Consider the following 18,576-nt stretch of genomic DNA (forward strand, 5'->3'; position numbering starts at 1 on the left):
CTCTTAAATGTAACCGCTTGTTTGTCCTCTTTCTGTGACGGGTCAGGTTCGAGTTCACCGTCTCCCTCGTGGAGCTCCACAGACGGACTCTGGACGTCGCAGTGAAGAACGGCGGAGGCCTGCTCTCCAAACACAAAGGCCTTCTGGGAAAGGTGAGGACTCTCAGTGGACTTCAGATACATTCTTTGTTTCATGATGTTTTGTTGTGGATTATACCTCGGGTTGTTTTTAATCTGTAAGCTTTTCAAAACTTTTAAATTCACTCATTATTTCTGTGGTTGAAATCTTCTTTTCTCCTCAGGTTCTGGTGGACTTGACCCACGAGGAGATCACCAAGGGTTGGACTCAATGGTAACTTTTAGCTCCACTAATCATCTGTCATTTTGATGTCTGATGTCTGTTTGAAGTGTGAAGGACTTTGCTCACTGAGTCTGTTTTTTTTCCACCTGAAAATATGAAATATGATCTCATGTTATGTGGTTCCAGTTTGTACACTGACTCCTTTCAGTCCGACATAATTTTTTCAGGATCAGGTTAGAATCTCTACGTTTTTCCGCTTCCATCCCTGAGTGTCTGTGTCTGTTTTTTTGTTTGTATCTGTGTGAGTGTGTGTGTGGTCATGTGTGGTCCCTGTTAGGGCCTAACCTATATGGCATTTTTGGGACCGATACCAATATTGATATTGGAGAGAGAAAAAAATCTGATTTATCTGCCAATATCTTTCTTAGATATATGTTCGATCTGTAGAAATAGATAAATATAGATATGCAGATTTATTGCATTGCTCCCTCAAATGCCGTTATCAGACACTTGCGGAAAAAATGTTTAATATAAAGTACATGTTAGGTGGGGTTTGTTTCTAATGTATAAATCTAATGAAGAAATCGTGAAACAGACTGGAGATTAGAACACCATTTAATCGGCTGAGGTCAGACAACTTCATCAAACAAGCACGCTTCCAAATCACTTGACTGACAAAGTGCTGACAAAGTAACAGTGTTCACAGTGCTGCTTATATTCTGTCAAAAAGGTGCAACCCACAAATTCCTTTCTATTTGGGTGCATCACCATAAACAATGAAGATGACACTGATTTGTATACTAACAGATGTAGACTCTCTGTCTAGCAAACAGTTGCTGATAACATATAGTTGGCTCCTATCCATTTATAGATCTGCTACTACTTAGGTGCTTCACTCATTTAAGGTTACAGCTTCAGACACCTAAAGGTAGGAGTGTTAACACGTGGTAGGCAGACTTAAATAATACATTTCACGAAGTTACCAAGATGAATGAATTTCATGAAAATTTGTACTAACCGTACACAACATGGAAAGTAACTGCACGTGCACATGCATCACTGCTTGACTTTAGGGAAAATTATGAAGCTTTTTGTTCTCCATATAGCGCCCTCTGCTGGTTACAAAGAACTGCTTATATAATACAACAATACTTGAAATGCTATTTGACTGGTGAATAAATGTAGTTATATTGGTGCATATCTGCTGTAAAATTAGCTGATACCGATAGTCACTTGATATGTTAATGTCGGCTGATATTATCGGCTGGCTGATTTATCGGTCGGGTTCTAGTTCCAGTATAGAGAGCAGCGTATTGAACTGGACCACTGACATGCTGCAATACACCTGGAAGCGATCGGGATAATTCAGCAGCTCTTAATCAACAGGAGAAACTGTACTCGCTCTTGTCTGGTTTTTCAAGAGTGGATGGACCCGTTTTTTTTTTAATTTAGTGAAAGAAACACAAAATCATCTTCACTGCTCGATCACTCTAATTTAAAAATAAACGCAGCGGACTCAGTGTGCAAACCCTAACCCCCCCCATCGGATCGAGTATCTGAAAAACGCATCAGAAAAAACTGACTAGGTGTGCAAAGGACTAAAATCATGGATTTAAACTTCCAGTATCTATAGAAGCCCTAAGAGGACATGCTGAACGTGTCCTCCTTCTCCTCCTGCAGGTATGAGCTGAGTGAAGACGGCCAGATGAGGTCTCACCAACTATAAACAATCATCATCATCATCATCTTCGTCATTCTACACACTTCCACTCGAGCCCACAGCGCGGCTTTTGTTATTTTCAGTACTCGTATATCTGTACAACAACAAAAAAAAAAAAAGCAGCTTTTGACACTCATCTAATCACATCAGTCGCAAGGCAAACCTCCCCTTTAAGAAGAGAGCGGCTGAGCGACTAAAGGGAGTAAACAACGTGTAGAAAGCTCTAAAGCATCGTGCACTGCTGTGGACGTTTATACTCCGTGTGTGTGTAGGAGAAACTAGTCGTAGAGGAAGGCTTTCTATTTTAATGCAGCTGCAGCGGTTTATCCTCGTCGAGTTTCAGTAAATAATGATGACGTTCAAGTTTGTAAATATATTTAGGGAGACGCCGGACAGAAGAGACGATGTATTTTAGAGAAGGAGAGAGAGGTGTGGTCTCGTACCTGGCCAAATGATTGTTTTGTAATTAAAGTTTTTTTTTTAAAAGAGGAACATTCTGGATAACGTTTCCAAAGCAGAGCAGGCAGGTGGTCATGAGGAAAGACGCCACCAAAGACACAAGTAGTATTTCAATTTTTGCGCCCTCCTCCAGGGTTTTGGTGATGCGGCTGCACTCGTCTTTATTCCAGCGTAACAACAACATGTGTGTGTGTGTGTGTGGGTTAAACCAAGGGAAACGTACAGATGTTATTATTACGCTGGAATAAGACCAGCGTCGAGTGTTACCTTCTTGTTTTTATTACTGAATATTTGCACATTTGTTTTTGTTTTTTAATCTATCGGGGATCATCTTTACTCTTAGTTACAATTTAAGCGCCGCCTATATCCATCTAGCTTCAACATGTGTGTTTAAGAAAATCATTTTTACATTGAATATACGAGAGATTTATAAGTAAAACACGGAAAAAAAAAAGTAAAAAACAATAAATAAGAGAAAATCAACATTTTGGCTCTCACTTTCCTAAAGGGAGTTATATTAAGTGGCTGTCTGTTAAATATGAAGCCACTGCAAGGGACAGGGTTAGCTTAGCTTAGCATGAAGACCTGAAACAGTAGGGAAAAACTAGCTTAGCTCCGTTCAAAAGTCCCCAAAATGAACCCTCCTGCAAATTTAACCAGAAGTCACAGGTGGTCGTAAATGAAAATAATGAAGCATTAGGCAGCTAAGCCCTAAAACAAATCATGGTTTTTCACTCTAAATAGGAGCTAAATGTAATAAACAAACATCATGATGTGTTGGAGAAGAATTGAAACAAGAGATTGGAATTATAAACTCCTTACAAAAAAGTTTCCTGAAGTGAAAAAAATCATGTTTTCATCGTCTTCTATGCAGTTGGATATCACTTTGCAAACATTGGAGTCGCCCCCTGGTGTCCATTAAAGAGAATGCAGGTTTATGGCACTTCAAACCCTGATGCATAGTCTTCATTGAAAGCTCCGTTTATTGTTTTTGCACAGAGGTTGAATTCAAATCTACACAAAGCTAAACCCTTAATAATTATGTCATATCAGTCTTATTATCTCACTATTGGTCATGAAATGAGAACAAGCAAAAATGTTGAACGGTTCCTTTTAAAGCTGATTCCTGCTGGATGGTTTAATTATCAGCCACATTTTCTTCCTGTTTCTAAAGCCACTGTTTGTAGGGATTTAAAATCACTCTCGTGCCCTCTAGTGGGAGTATTTGAAAATGCTGCAGTGACAACTATGCGCTGAATTAAAAAACCCACATCATAAAGAGGAGCAGGCCCTTTGTGGTAAGTCTCATTTAAAGCTACAGACACAAAAACAGCTTGTTCTGATCAGGCGAGATTGTATCTTTTAAATGTTCACAGGAGCTGCACAGAGGCAGTTTCCTAATTAATTAATTGTGTTGACATGCCGATGAAATATCTTGTCTTATTTGTATTTTACAAGAGCACAACAGGGATATATGTAATTGAATCCCCTTTTTGTACTAATCTAATCTTTCTATTTTAATTAAGCCTTTATTTGGACAACGATAAATGGATACATATCGGCCCTGCCCTCTGCTCTTCTTTGAGACACGTTCAGTATTTACCACTGTTAATTTGAGAACTAAAGGTTAAACACACCTGCACGAACAGAGAGGGGAACGCTCTGATTTTAACAGCCATTAAGAAACTAGAAGAACCGTTCTGAATCAACCAAAGGGCTCTTTAGTGACCCAACGTCTCTACAAATAGTGGCTCAATAGTGGCTGTAAACGTCACTCTCCCTACCATTGGCTCGAGCTGAATTCTCCGGAGAATATCCTGCCGCTTCCTCACATCAGCTCACTCGGACTTGCTGCAGAAAAAATTCTAGGAGTCTGGCAGGAGAAACTCCAGGTGAAGTCTGAGTGAAAAATGTGTCTGTTTGCGTTCACACATGCAGCTCCTCCTCCTGGAGTTTTTTCACAAGTTTTCTGCAGGTGTGAATGCCCTACATGGGCTCTAAATGGGCTTTTAATTTTTCTTTTGGTGTTTTTCTTTTATTTTGGCGGTGCTCACTGCAGGGTGTTTCAGTTTCAGTCTCGGTGAGGTTGAACTCCACTACAATCATTCTCGCGTTCTGTTTATGAATCGACATGAGTCTTAACTTTGTTGTGAAGTGTCATTTTGAAAAACGTTGTCGTGTCTTATTTTGTGGAGAAACGAAACGTGTGCGGTCTGAACGAAGATTGAAAATGACATTTTACTCTTTTTTGAAATATTTTTGTACATTCACTCATCATTTTTAATCACTTTGTCCTCACAGCACTCACACAGAATACATATTATTATTATTATTATTATTATCAAACATACTCGATGAATGCTGATGTTATCTATGCCGTGTACAAAGCCAAAGAGCAGCAGTTCAGAGGGAAATAGAATGACCTTTAACCTTCATATCACACCTGTAATCTGTTTTACACATGTGTATGTCAATTCTGCATTTGATGTCTTTTAACGTTTTTTAATTTTTTAATTTGTGTTCCTAATCCCTCACAGCCCCCGTCTCTGACTTGTGCGTTTCATTTTATAAGAAAGAAAAAAACATGTTTGTTGTGTAAATCACGAGATCTGCGATTTCATGCCTCTGGGGTGGCGGACTCTCGTCTTCTCCATCTTCTTAATTTATCTTGTGCCTTAAAAAAACCCACACGACCCAGAGAGAATAAAATGTATTTAAAAAAAAATGTCATTCTAAAATGCTCTAACAGTTTCCTGTGTTTCTGAATGTCTCATACCTGTCTTTAAAATGAATAAAGAGCTTTAGCTGGATAATGACAGCGTGGAGCTGTACAGCACGGTGGCTTCTGATTATTATTTTTCTTTATTATTACAGAGGATGTGTTTATATTTACAGGTGGTGTATGATAGTTTTTTTTTTTTTACATATTTTTTAAATCCCTGAGAGACACGCTTCTCACACACACACACACACATGCACAAACAGAACCTGTGGACATGCGTTATTCATGTTGAGCTACGCAAGTAAGCACTGCTCAAGGACAAAACTCAAAAAGCACCCAAGCAACTCTCCAGCTTCCAGACCAACTTCCATATTTTGTAACCGGCGTTCTTCTCCAACGATTATATTTCTTAAAGGTGACATATTCTCCTCGTCTTCAACCAGTGTAAATAAGTGTCAGAGCTCCTCAAAACGTGTGTGTGAAGTTTCTTGTTCTAAATCCACTCTGATCCTGTATTTGATCATGTCTATAAACCCCTCTATTTCAGCCCTGCTCAGAACAGGCTGTTTCTGTGTCTGTATCTTTAATTATGTAAATGAGCTGTGTCTGCCCACAATTTCAACCAAAATCTTAAAAAGTCGCTCTGGAGAAAATTACCAACCCCTGCCTTTCTTTAAATTACATTATTACAACACTCATCCATGACATTCATACTGACAGTACAACAAAACACACAACATAAACAATACAACACAAACTCCAAAATAGATTGTTAAGAAAAGGAAATGTTCCTGACAACTAGATCACAATAAAGAAAAAGAAAACGCCATCTTATACGATGTCTTGTGTCAGTAAATACATTCTTTACTTTTTGTGAAAACATCTTGTGTAACTTTCTAAAAAAAACTGGATGGCCAATCAGATTTCTAGAGTGGCCCTGGTCACCCTTTGACTCCGCCTCTGCTTGTACTGAACATGTTTGTGTGTTTTTTTTTCTTATAATAAAACACTTTTTTAATGTAGGCAAATATATCTTATGTGCTTTTCAAAATGATCCCGCCTCTGTGATGAATAAATCTAAATAATAAATCTTCTTTTAAATGCTCTTGTTGGTCCTTTAGATGATAACGAGGCATTGCTATTAATTTCATACTGCTTCATAACCACTTAAAAAAAGTCCTCACAGGAGCTTTAACTTATATCCAGGCATTTATTTTGAAAATTCCCACCGGAAATTTCGTGTCTACCGTCTGGTGCCTGACGCTCTATGAGAGAGCTGGATCCTCCAGCAGCAGCAGCAGAAGCAGAAACGCCCTGCATCCTCCTCTCTCCTCTTCCTCCAACATCCATCCACCGTCCGTGTCTCCCCTGCTCTCCTCCTGCCTCCTGCCCGCGGAGGAGACACTCTGAGCGGGAGGAACACGCACCAAACCTCGCTGTGGGGAGATTCAAAAAACAAAAACCCTGGAGAAACATGGATCTTTTTGCTTTTTCCTCCCAACACCACCACCTCCTCCTCATCATCCTCATCGCTTCCCTGAGCTGCTTCTCCGCCTCTGCTGACGGGAGATTCGGTGAGTAAATAAATAAATAACCGGGTCTTTATTATCTTCAGAGGATAAACCGGGACCCGAGACCCACCGGAGGAGACTTCATTCTGAAACCGATCTGTGTCAACACTGTTATTATCATGTGAACACTGCAGCTTCACCTGAGCCGAGGAAAAACAAACAGAGAGAGAGAGAGGGGAGAGAGAGAGAGAGAGGGAGAGAGAGAGAGAGAGCGAGAGAGAGGGAGAGCGAGAGAGAGAGAGAGAGGAAGAGAGTGTGTGAGAGAGAGAGAGCGTGAGAGAGAGAGAGAGTGAGCGAGGAGGGAGAGAGAGAGAGAGGGGAGAGAGAGAGAGCGAGAGAGAGGGAGAGAGAGTGTGTGAGAGAGAGAGGGAGAGAGAGAGAGAGAGAGAGTGTGTGAGAGCGAGAGAGTGTGTGAGAGAGAGAGAGGGAGAGAGAGAGAGAGCGAGAGAGCGTGAGAGAGAGAGAGAGAGTGAGCGAGGAGGGAGAGAGAGAGAGAGAGAGAGAGGGGGAGAGAGAGAGAGTGTGTGAGAGAAAGCGAGAGAGAGAGAGAGAGAGAGTGTGTGTGAGAGAGAGAGAGAGAGAGAGAGTGTGTGAGAGAGAGAGAGAGAGAGTGTGAGAGAGAGAGAGAGAGAGTGTGTGAGAGAGAGAGTGTGTGAGAGAGAGAGTGTGTGAGAGAGAGTGAGAGAGTGTGAGAGAGAGAGAGAGAGAGAGAGAGAGTGTGTGTGAGAGAGAGAGAGAGAGAGAGAGAGTGTGTGAGAGAGAGAGAGAGAGAGAGAGAGAGAGAGAGAGAGAGAGAGAAAGAGAGACATAAAGCATGAAGGAGCAGCGTGGAGTCACTGCTCTGATGCTGCTGCTTCATAATCAGCAGGAAGGAGATAATTAAACTGGGAGAGTAGCCATCATGTTACTAAAGAGAGGGCCTACATCTGCGTGTTTGGGACTCTTTATAAACATAATAAAGAGTTAAAATCCATCAAAACATTAGATTTAGTATATTTTTTTAAAGCTTTATGATTCTACAATAAAATAGACTAAAAACAATATCATGATTAATTAAACATTTTACCTCGATTACGATTTTTTCATTTTTTGTTTTTTTGCCCTCATAGTTCACTGACGAGGTCTCTACTGTAAATATGATCAACTATCAAAGCTGGGATATGTTTCTAAACACAGAGTGCATATCTGATGAACTACTTTGTGGTTATTTATTGAATATTTCAAACTGAAATCAGAGCATCACTTGAAATGAAAACGACACATTTTAGTTTGAAAGTAGAAATGAACTTCTATAAAATTAGAAAATAAATAACTTGCATTTCTTGCAAACAGTTTTTCCGCAGTGTTTACATTTGACTTCCCTAAAGACAAAACACGTCCAAACGATTAGATGTTCTGAATGTCGGTTTTCGTTTAAGGGAAATACCTGTGAAGCGCTGCAGTTAAAGGCACAGTACGTAGATTCCACCACCAGGGGGCTCTCAAACTAAACAATAACAAAAGACGACGTCGAGATCTCCCCCCAGGGGTGGTCAGCACATTAACAGTAGTTAGTTAACGTTATTGATGAGTCACAGTGGGCGAGGTGAACCTTCTTAAAGACACTTAATAATATTGGTGATCTCTGGAAAAGAGTGGGAACCCTGGAATATGTTTCCAGACGAGCTAATCTATCAGAGTTTAATCTACACGATGTTTTTATCACAGCAGCACAAACAGCGACAGCTTTCAGTAGCAGCTCACGCTAACTTATGTAGCCAACTAACATGTGGTGTTTCCACGGTAACGATAAATAGCGGGTCTGTCATGGTGGCGTCCAGAACAAGACACGTCCTGTTACAAAAACGATGAGCTGCCTGTGGCAACACAGCCTGGATAGTGAATGTCAACACAAGTCCCGCCTCCGGCAAAGCTAATAACCAATCAGTGTTTAGGATTTGGACACGCCCCTTCATGTATGTTTAAAGAAGTTTCAGAATAAAATCAAACTGAATAAAGAAATACAAACAGATAATGATTTAATGTAACACAAGGCCACTAAATGTTGAATAAAATGTTGATACTCTTTTGAAGTGTGTGTGCAGAACAACCGTCAGAGATGTGTGTGTTCTTAACTGAAGCAGCTATCGATCTGAAACACAGAGGTGTGTGTGTGTGTGTGTGTGTGTGTGTGTGTGTGTGTGTGTGTGTGTGTGTGTGTGTGTGTGTTTGTGTGTGTGTGTGTTTGCAGGACGGAGACATTCATTTCTCTCCCGCAGAGAGAGTCTATATTTAGCTGATATCTAATATTCCCCCTCTGGTTTGAGATTCAGAGTCTGCAGGATGACTGATGCAGAGATGTTATTGTAGGTGATGGAGAGAGGAGGAGGAGGAGGAAGAGGAGGAGGAGGAAGAGGAGGAGGAGCTGGTGCTGAGAGGCTGAGAGGGAGGTGTGTGTGTCTGTGTGTATCCAGTCCCTCCTCCTCCTCCTCCTCCTCCTCTCTCCTTCAGATTACATAATCAGCACAGAGAGTATGGCAGCCGAGGAGACGAGCAGCAGCAGCACAGAGAGAGAGAGAGAGAGAGAGAGAGAGAGAGAGAGAGAGAGAGAGAGAGAGAGAGAGAGAGAGAGAGAGAGAGAGGCGAGCGAGCGAGCACTGAAGCTGCTGCGCTCACTCTTCATTTAAACACTGGGATCTGGCATTTTTTTTGTGTCATAAACAGTTTCATTATCTCTTTTCACACATGCACAAAAACTCCTAAAAATGTCCCTGAATTTGGGTGTGAGCTGCGTGTGTGAACGTAAACATAACATTTTTTCAACCTGGCTTCATCAGGACTTTTTCCAGCCGGCACCGTAGCAACATGTCTGCAACAAATCGGGATAAGCCGACGTGTGAACTAGGGTTGATTTTTACACATGTTAGAAAATAGAAATCCCAGACGCCCTTTATTTGGTTATTTCTTGTATTTGTGCAGGTTAGACAGTGTGCAGGTTGTAGCAGACAGGGTGCCAGATTGTGAGGAAGGGGGTGTGGCCTATAGGAGAGGCAAATTGATGATTGTTTGCACCTGAGAGGGAGAGTGTGTGTGTGTGTGTGTGAGAGGAGACAGAGGATTTCCTGCACAGTTAGAGTGTTGGACGACTGGAGAAGGAGGGTTCAGGCTGCTTACATGTTCTTGGAGTTGTGACGCTGCAACCCCCTCTCAGGAACCAAAACCTGGACAGGTGATATCGTCTCTCTCTCTCTCTCTCTCTCTCTCTCTCTCTCTCTCTCTCTCTCTCTCTCTCTCTCTCTCTCTCTGTCTCTCTGTGTTACCTCACCTCCCCTGCTTCTGCTCTCCAATCTCCCCTTCCCCCCCGCCCAAACAGCTGCTCACACACCTTCACACACCTTCACACACCTTCACACACCTTCACACACCTTCACACACACCCTCTCTTTCTTTACTATTCATATTTTTTATGAGAACATTGAACTGGTTTAAATCTTCTTTTCTGATGAACTTGAGATCATGGACATGGAGATTTTTTGTTTAGATATGAAATATTTCTGTTGTCCTGAATTTATGTTTAATGTATAAATGAACTTTGATTTGATCGTAGTTCGTAGCATGGTTTTGTTTTGAGACTTAAGGGTCTGTCTGGCGCCCAATTGGTCCCCTGCTCGATTTCAGTTACGCTACTAGGTGGCTGCTTCCAATTTGTGATGGATTCATTTCAACTCCCAGACACCTTTCTTGTGATTTCGATGTAATGTTTTTTGTGTACATAGGACTGTGGATAGAGTCAGAGAGAGAGAGAGTCAGAGAGAGAGAGATGCAGGAAAGGAGCAGCAGGTCATCAGCGCCCTGATTGTAACCTTTAAAAAAAACGTGGTATAGAAAAAAAAAAATCAAACATTTTGACGACCTCAGTGTGGCAAGGTAGAAAGTGTTCAGGAAAAAGGAGTGCATGTGTGAAAACAGCTTTGAAGAGTTTTTTTTTGTAAGAAACATGCATTTATAGTTTCCTGCTTTAGCTCCTCTGTTTAAAAGATTCCATGAGGAGCTGAACGTCTGTACTGTGTTTGTATTTAAACACTGTGGTTTATCTGTACTAAAATAACAAGACCTCCTCTTTGTTTCCTGGGTGCCTGTGATCTGAGAGACTTTTTCTGGGGAATCCAAAAGATGTGAAGTTTATGTCCACTTCACTTTGGATCACTTCACCTCAGAGCTTCTGCACAAATCTTTGAGGTTTATTTTGATTTCTGCAAAGACAGATGCTACACGTTGGTCCCATTTTCAGACTGAATGTCATCCTGCTTTCTTTGAATATAATCGTCCTCTTGCTGATGATTTGCTTTGCTTTTAAAAGGTCATGTAGAGACATCAGGTACAATATCAGGTCACTTTGATAACCAGGTAAAGTCTCCTCACAGGAGCTCTAAAGGTGGAGTCAGTAGCATTGTTGGTTGCAGTTTGTAAAAACAGCATCTGTTTGGCTCCGCAGGTTCACTTTAAAACCTGAAGGATTTCCATCCTGCTTATGTTGTTGTGCTATTTCTCTGATCGACAGCTGGTGGCGCTGATGTGTAGCAATGTGCCAACAAATGCAAAGAAGAAGCAAGCTAGCATCCTAACTCGTCAGCAGGAAGTTAACATGTTATCTCTGAGAAGTCGTAGCAGTCAGCGTCACTTCCTTTTCCTTTTTGACCAAACATACTGCAGCTGATAAAGCTTGATCTTCATTAGGAGTCGTGTTTGTTTCCACCTGATGATGTAAGTCTAATATAGTCTCTCTGGTTCTGGTTTGGTCTCTGTAGTGGATCTGTAGCTGCTGAAAACTTGATTTTGTTGCTCGTCTCTAACTGTGTTTGTCTGCTGTTTACCAGTGAGCATGGAGATGTGCAGACGCCCCTCGGTTTGTCAGGTATGAGAGCAGTTATCAGGTCAGCAGGTGTTGCAGCGATGGAAGCGGGTCAAGAGAAGGTGGTTCAGATAGAAGTGATTGTACCCGACCTAAAAAAGCCTCTGCATGTTTCTAATAAGCTCCACGAGCAGAAAACGTGCTCAAACTAGGATCAATATTGGAGATGCTTTTGAAAAATGGAGAGAGGTTAGAACACAGAAAGGTTTACAGACCCATGCAGAGCTGGATAAACACTGAAGCTTCAGAGTCCACCACATGGTGACCTGAGTGAGCATCCACTCTAGAGAGGAGGGGGGGGGGCAGCTCTCTATGATGTTTAGAATTTGGACTGCAGTACCAGCTTTAACCACTAGGTGTCAAAGTTACATACTGCTCCTTTAAATATTGAATGTAATTTTTCTTACATAATTAAATAAACTTTTGGAGTTTGTTTCAGGGATTCACAGTTTAAATGTTATAACCTGATTTTGATATTCTGATATTGTGTCGAAAAATTTCCCGTTTTTGGGTTTTGATCACGGCTAATCTTTGACACATCACATGTTTGATTTGTTTTATTTGAAGTATTTCCCTTTTAATAGTATCATCTTGTGCATATCTCATATACCTGACTTTAATGGCTTTCTTGTCATTAAATGCATTAAAGTGCATAGTTTAAATATTATTTCTTTTTCTGTCTCTGTGAGGTCTCTTCAGCTGCTGCAGTGATTTATCTTCTGTTCTTTTGTAAAGCCAAACGTTCCCTCCTGGGATTTAAACAATGCACTGTGCTCGGCTCAGGTCTCCGAATCATTAACCTGTACTGAGAGAAGGTCACTGCTGGTTTTGCTCTTTTGTAACCGTAGCCATGGCAACCCCCATTAACATGTTTGTCATGGTGATTGGTCGGCTGCTCAGGTCGTTCCCCCCCGTTATACTGCGCTGTAATGCATGTGGACGCAGACAGAGGCAGGTGTAGGAGAGCGGTTACGTCATCCAAAAATGTTAACTCTGCCTCCTTCTTTTTTTTTGTTTTGTTTCATGACAACCTTTTGGTCTTTGTACAAAACTCCCTCATGAGAAAGCCTAGACCGGCAGGGGGTGAGTGTTGGCCCCCAGTCAGGGAGGGCACCTCACCTTAGCTCTGCTCCCCCCCCCCCCCCCCCCCCCTTTCTTAAGATGTACCTGCAGACTTTTTTTCTGTGTTTCTTCATTTTCTCTCCTGTTCTCTTTGCTGATCGATTGTAATGTTGCAACCCAAAATAGTTGCATTCTGGTTGTGGGGGGCCATTAGGGTCCATGTAGGTAGTGCTACTACCTGGAGCTTGCATGTATACGGAGCCTGGGTCTGCTGAAGGGGGTGATGCTGCCTGGGCTTTGATAGCCATGTGGTAAAGTAGGTAAGATATAGAAGCCACTACACCCCCCCCCCCCCCCCCCCCCCCCATCAGGTGTGTCATCAGTACTGACCCTGCTTCTCCTCCTACCAACCACGCTTACCGCTAAAGACACTGAAGTGAATCCTCCTAACACATGATCATAACACCTGGCTCTCGCTACCCATTGGTCTACATGGTTAAGTTGTGAGGGGCCAGAGGAGCCATAGGGAAGGTAGTATGAGGATTGTAATAACTTTGAGCTTGCATGTACACAGCCTGGGTCTGTTGAAGGTGGCAACGCTGTTTTGGTTGCGTTGGCGACTAATGGCCATAGGGTAGGTTATGTAACTCATCAGTAGGATATAGGAGCATGAGTGAGGGACGTTTCCTTTAATTAGGGCTTAAATATCTTGTGTTTATTTCAAACTGGCCTGGGTTGCCACGAAACAGATTTAAATCACACGGCAACACAAATTAGAGTCCAAGGCACCATCATTTTACAAATTTAAATTCCTGTAAACTGTCTGAACTGTACATATGTAAACTAAAAATATGTTTCAGCGCCAAAATGTTGCCAGTGCAGTCACACAAATAGAAATGGGGGTGTTCTCAGGTGTTCCTGTTGAGGATTAGTCAGGACTCACAGATTATAAACCTGCTGTGGTGAGCAGCAGCTGTAATGAGCTGGTGTCTCATTTCCTGATCATTTGTGGATGCATTGACTCGACATGGATCAATAGATTGATCAAAGTGACCGAGTGTTTTTGAGAGAAGAATCTGGGAGTGATGAAAAGCCTGTTAGTCGTTCTGTATAGTGCTGCCTTTTCTTCTTTCCTCCCCGCTTGCTGCAGGGCTGCTGTTCCAGACTGTGATGATTGATATCTCCTCCTGTGTTTGGGGTTTTCTTCTCTCCGTGCAGGTTGAATCACATCTGCTCTCTGAACGTTTATCTCTGTGAAATGTGACTGCTCGTGGTTTACTGCTCACTAAGCTTTTACAGTAACAGTTTGGATGTTTGCTTTTGACTAAGTCTGGACTGTCCATAGGCTGCATAAGTAGCAGATATAACATCAAGGTATGAAAAGTTAAACCACTGAAGAAGGGCCATTCTGTCTCATAACGAGCAGGTAAAAACTCTGCAGGTTGCAAACAGAAGTCTCCAATAGAAACCGACAACACAGACCTTCAATTTGTTTGTTGTAACTCAATAAAAAGCTACTTGAATTGTTTTTTTGGGGGTAAATGGAAAAATCCAGCAGCCAGCCAATAAAAGAGAACTCTGAATACAAAGCACTGTCGCTTCATTTAACCGGAAGGATGGATCAATCAGTGGAAGAGAAGTCGAGAGGAGGAGGAGGAGGAGGATGATGAGAGGGACGGGATGAAAGGAGGAAGGAGGAGGAGGTGATGGAGTCGGTTTGTTTTGTCGCTGCAGGAGACAGACAAAGAGAGCTTGCTGCCAATTTTAAAACCGGAGCGTTCAGACACGCCTCCTCATTCAGAAATGGATTTCCCCCCGCGCTTTACTGCGACAGAATGAAATGATCGAATGTTGCCTTTGCTTCCAAATCCCTTATTTTTTTCCCCGTTCTTCTAAATCGTAAGGTGAAATGTTGTTCATCTTGATCTTGTCTCGGAGAGATGACGCCCAAACAAATGGGATTTTTGACAACTTGGAATGAAGAGAAACTTTGGTAAAAAATGTCTTTAAATCACACTCTCTTTAAAGGAGATCTATCACACTCACGTTCACCTTTAGTTATGTCAGTCTTTGACACCTGTTGAGTAGTGTTACAAGATGTGTCGCTCAAAAATCTCTTTTTTTTTATCTGACACTGGCATCAGAAAAATCTCTAATTTGAGCCTCTGCCTGAAACGCTTCATTTCAGTTACTGTCTCTTTAAGGCCCGCCTCCCGACATGCTCACTCTCCTCCGATTGGCCCACTCTGTTTGCAGTTGCAGGGACATTTGAGTGAGCTTTCAGGTGGGCGTGTGCTTTGCTCTGATACGTCGACAGAACCTGACTTCAGGTTCTGGCCAAGTCTCGCCAAGTTCTCGTAACATCTCGTTCAGAGCAGCAGGAAACCACGTCCGGGGATTAAACCAACAACTGTGATCAGCATCTTAGATCTCCTTTAGTAGACGCCACATAGTCGGCCCAGCAGGACCGCCCTCTCTGATATACCACGGGAGAAACCTGAGAGCGAGTCAGCCGTCAGATTATCTAAAAATAAAACTAAGGCCGGGGAAAGCTTTTTTAAAAAGCCCCCTCAGTTTTCTCTGAGTCTCTGACCGCAGCTTGTTATCAGCTGATGTAAACAAACAAACGGAGATAGCATTGTGTGGAGGATGATGAAAGTCTTTTGTTGTAACACGAGACAGACGGCTGTTTTTGTGTTCTCAGTTTGAATGAAACCAGACGAGGGGCAGAGAGGGCGAGCATGGATGCAAACATCATTCATTTGTTTGTCATTATTAAAAAAAAGGATTGATTTGCTGCTGAACTACTAAATGATAAGCAAGCAATCAGAGTTTACAAATGACCACTAGTACTTTGCACACTTAAAGCCTTAGGAGCTGTGGCCAGGAGAAAATAAAGGAAGTTGTAGACCTATATCATCACAGCTACCAGTCAAAAACATTTTCCGGCAGTGGTATAATTTTTTATAGTGTGTACTGTTCACTCAGTAGTAGGTGTTTTTGACACGGAGCCTGTCTTGATGGATTTGGGACTTTTTTAAGTGCAGACTCGTAGTAACCCTTAACCTCCACCTCCTTTTCTCTCCGATATAAAAAACAAACAAAACTAGAAATGTAGTTTATGAAAACTATGGCTGTCAAATGATTACAGTTTTTTAGTCACAATTAATTGCTACATTTAAATAGTTAATTGTTAAGAATCTAATTTTTGATTGCATGTTTGAAATTCCATTATTTCGTATTTAAAAGTAAAATTGTTAGGCTTTTATTTTGAATTTTTGTACTTTTGTCTTAAACTGAAAATGACTTAACATGCTGTTCGAATTCAACCATGCTTTTATTTTGAAATACAGTAAGGACCTGGTGGGTCTGGTGGATGGAAGGTTACCATTTATACTTCAGCACAGAAACAGAAAGTGGTTAGTGATCACAAAATAAAGTCAAACAGCTCAAATGAACGGTAACAAAGGTCAATGTGTGATGTCATAAGGTCAATGTGTGATGTCATAAGGTGGATATTACTTTGGACTCGTCAGCTGAGCTGTCTGAGAGTTTGTTAAAGTGAAATGAGACATTCAAAGATGCAGCAGTGTCCTTCTTTTACATCACTGAGACTACAGGGAGACACTGAGGACCACTATCTACGGAGAGCCTGAAGGGACAAAATAACATGAGATTAAAAACAGTTCATGCATACATTACATTATCCACAAAGACCCAACATGAAACATGAAGGTTCTGGTTCTGCTCGACGTTTCTGCCTCTTAAAGGGCGTTTTGTCTTGCCACTGTAACTTTGTTGATATACAAATAAAGATTGGTTGCGATGTTGTACTGTTGGATTTTCTTGGAAGGTGACTCCAGTCTGCGTCTTTTCATTCTCCATACTGAAAGTTTTTACACAACCTTTTAAATGGCTGACTTTGTTTCTCAAGGTGACCGCTCTCAGGTTCAATAATTGGCCTTCTCCCACAGTAGCCACTTCTGTCTGATACAAACAGACAGATGGCATCCTGGGAAATGTTGTGCCTTTTTTGTTGTCTTTGAGCGCAGATTGTTATGGCCCTGCCAGGAGGCATTAAAGGCCGCATAGCCAGGACGCTGCTCTTTGCTCACAGGGTGAAGCTGATTGAAATTCCCTTCCTCCTGCTTCGTCTGCTTTGGCGGCGGTCCACGGTGGCAACACCGCAACCTATTTCACACTCTGCTGGTGAGGAGTGATGAAACCAGACAGCAAAAAGACGGACTGGTTGTGAAAGTAGCACACAGAGCCGTCTTCTGTATCCGCCACTTCTAAGTGTCTGGACTAGTCTCTTATCTGGATGTGAAATGGAAAAAACGGCTTCTTACCTCTTAACTCATGTCTTATTTGACCCTTTAGACTTTTTGCAACTCTCTCCACATGGGCACCAATAACTTGTAGACTTATGGTGTTTGTTCTGATAAGGTGGAGAGATGTATGAGTGGAGCATGGTGGCTGCCTCGGATCGCCTGCGTGCCGACGGTGTGTTCTGACCAGCTGATCTGAGGTTACTATTAAGACCCCGTTTCCACCAAGTGGTCCGGTTCAGTTTGCTTTTGGTACTGTACACATCTATTGACGTTTCCAGGGTCATAAGTTGGGAATGGTACCAAAAATAACTGACCTGTATGTCCTACTTTTTTAATTCCCTTCTGTTGGGGTGCCAAGCGTACCGATCCGACCCTAAAGGGTGGAGCTAGACACACTGCGGTCCATTGAATGGTCGAAAGGATCTTTACTTCCCGTGTGACAGCGGCAACACATACTTAAATATCCCATGGATTTGGAAAGAGATTTTTGTTTTTTTGCCACTACTGTCAGCGCGTAGCTCCGCCCCATCGGCAACCTCGGAGACGCAGGCCTTCCTAGTAGTCATTGATTTTTGGAGTGTAGAGCCGCTACTCCTTCCCATCTGCTGACATCTGCAAAATGTTTAATGTCAAGATATTTGACGTAGGTTAAATATTTGTCCTTTCGTATTCCGAGCGTTCCTTGGCGCTGAGGTGGAGGTCGGAGCAGGCCAGTGTCATTGAAAGGAGCCAGTTGAGGTGGTTTTGGGGTCTGATTAGGATGCCTCCTGGACGCCTGCCTTTGGAGGTTTTCCTGGTAGACTCAGAGTCCACTGGAGGGATGATGTATCCCGTCTGGGAACACCTCGTAATCCCTCAGGAGGAGCTGGAAAACGTTACTTGGATGAGGGAAGTCCGGGTTGACTCACTTTGCCCGGTGTTACCCCTGCGACCCGACCTCGGATCAGTGGAAGAAAATGGATGGATGGATAGATGGAACAAACATCTGCAACATTTTCTTTTTTAAATGTTCTCATTACGACTCAGTTCTCAGTGTCTGTGTCTGCATCTTATTTTCTCTGATGATGTTGTTTTGACTGAAATTGGCCCCAAACGCAGCATGAGCGCCCCAAAAGCTGCTGTGATGCAGCTCCAACTGTTTGTGTAAACAGCGTTTTCTGTGTCCCATGTTTCTGCTGTGAACGAGTCGGGCTGCCGTGGAAACGACGCTGTGATCGCTGAATCTGCTCCACAGAGATGAAAAAACAAACACAGCCCGGAGTTGTTCTCTCTTTTGGATTCACCAAAACAGAAACAAAATGACTCGGGCTCGGAGCAAATGACTTCACTCTCATACTGTATGTCCTCATTAGAGACACACTGCATCATGGGTAAAAGGAAAAACGAGGTTACTTTGACAAAAGTTAGATGAAGCTCAAAGCGTAGAGCGAGCACAGAGATCTAAAAAGTGGCTGCTGTTGATTTGTGTTGGAGACGAGAGTTTTTTAGTATTTATGAAGAGTTTTCATTTTTTCTCTTTT

General features: G+C 42.2%; 2 protein-coding genes across 4 annotated transcripts in view; both read left to right on the plus strand.

Annotated features, from left to right (window-relative positions):
- Nucleotides 1-5,315, plus strand: part of LOC110000881 (extended synaptotagmin-2) — a 53,614-nt gene extending 48,299 nt beyond the window's left edge. For all 3 annotated transcript variants that reach the window (XM_065954470.1, XM_065954471.1, XM_065954472.1), the window contains 3 exons: nt 47-152; nt 302-351; nt 1,981-5,315. In XM_065954470.1, the coding sequence (XP_065810542.1) occupies nt 47-152; nt 302-351; nt 1,981-2,026 (202 nt within the window). In that variant the 3' untranslated portion in view covers nt 2,027-5,315. The remainder of the gene's footprint in view (nt 1-46; nt 153-301; nt 352-1,980) is intronic.
- A 1,134-nt stretch (nt 5,316-6,449) lies between these two features.
- The window catches only part of ptprn2 (protein tyrosine phosphatase receptor type N2), a 201,750-nt gene continuing 189,623 nt past the window's right edge, over nt 6,450-18,576 (plus strand). Inside the window, exon 1 of the mRNA XM_065954457.1 lies at nt 6,450-6,775. Coding sequence (XP_065810529.1) covers nt 6,469-6,775 — 307 coding nt within the window. The 5' untranslated portion in view covers nt 6,450-6,468. The remainder of the gene's footprint in view (nt 6,776-18,576) is intronic.

This window comes from Labrus bergylta, chromosome 4 (genome assembly GCF_963930695.1).
Source record: "Labrus bergylta chromosome 4, fLabBer1.1, whole genome shotgun sequence".
Lineage (NCBI taxonomy): Eukaryota > Metazoa > Chordata > Actinopteri > Labriformes > Labridae > Labrus > Labrus bergylta.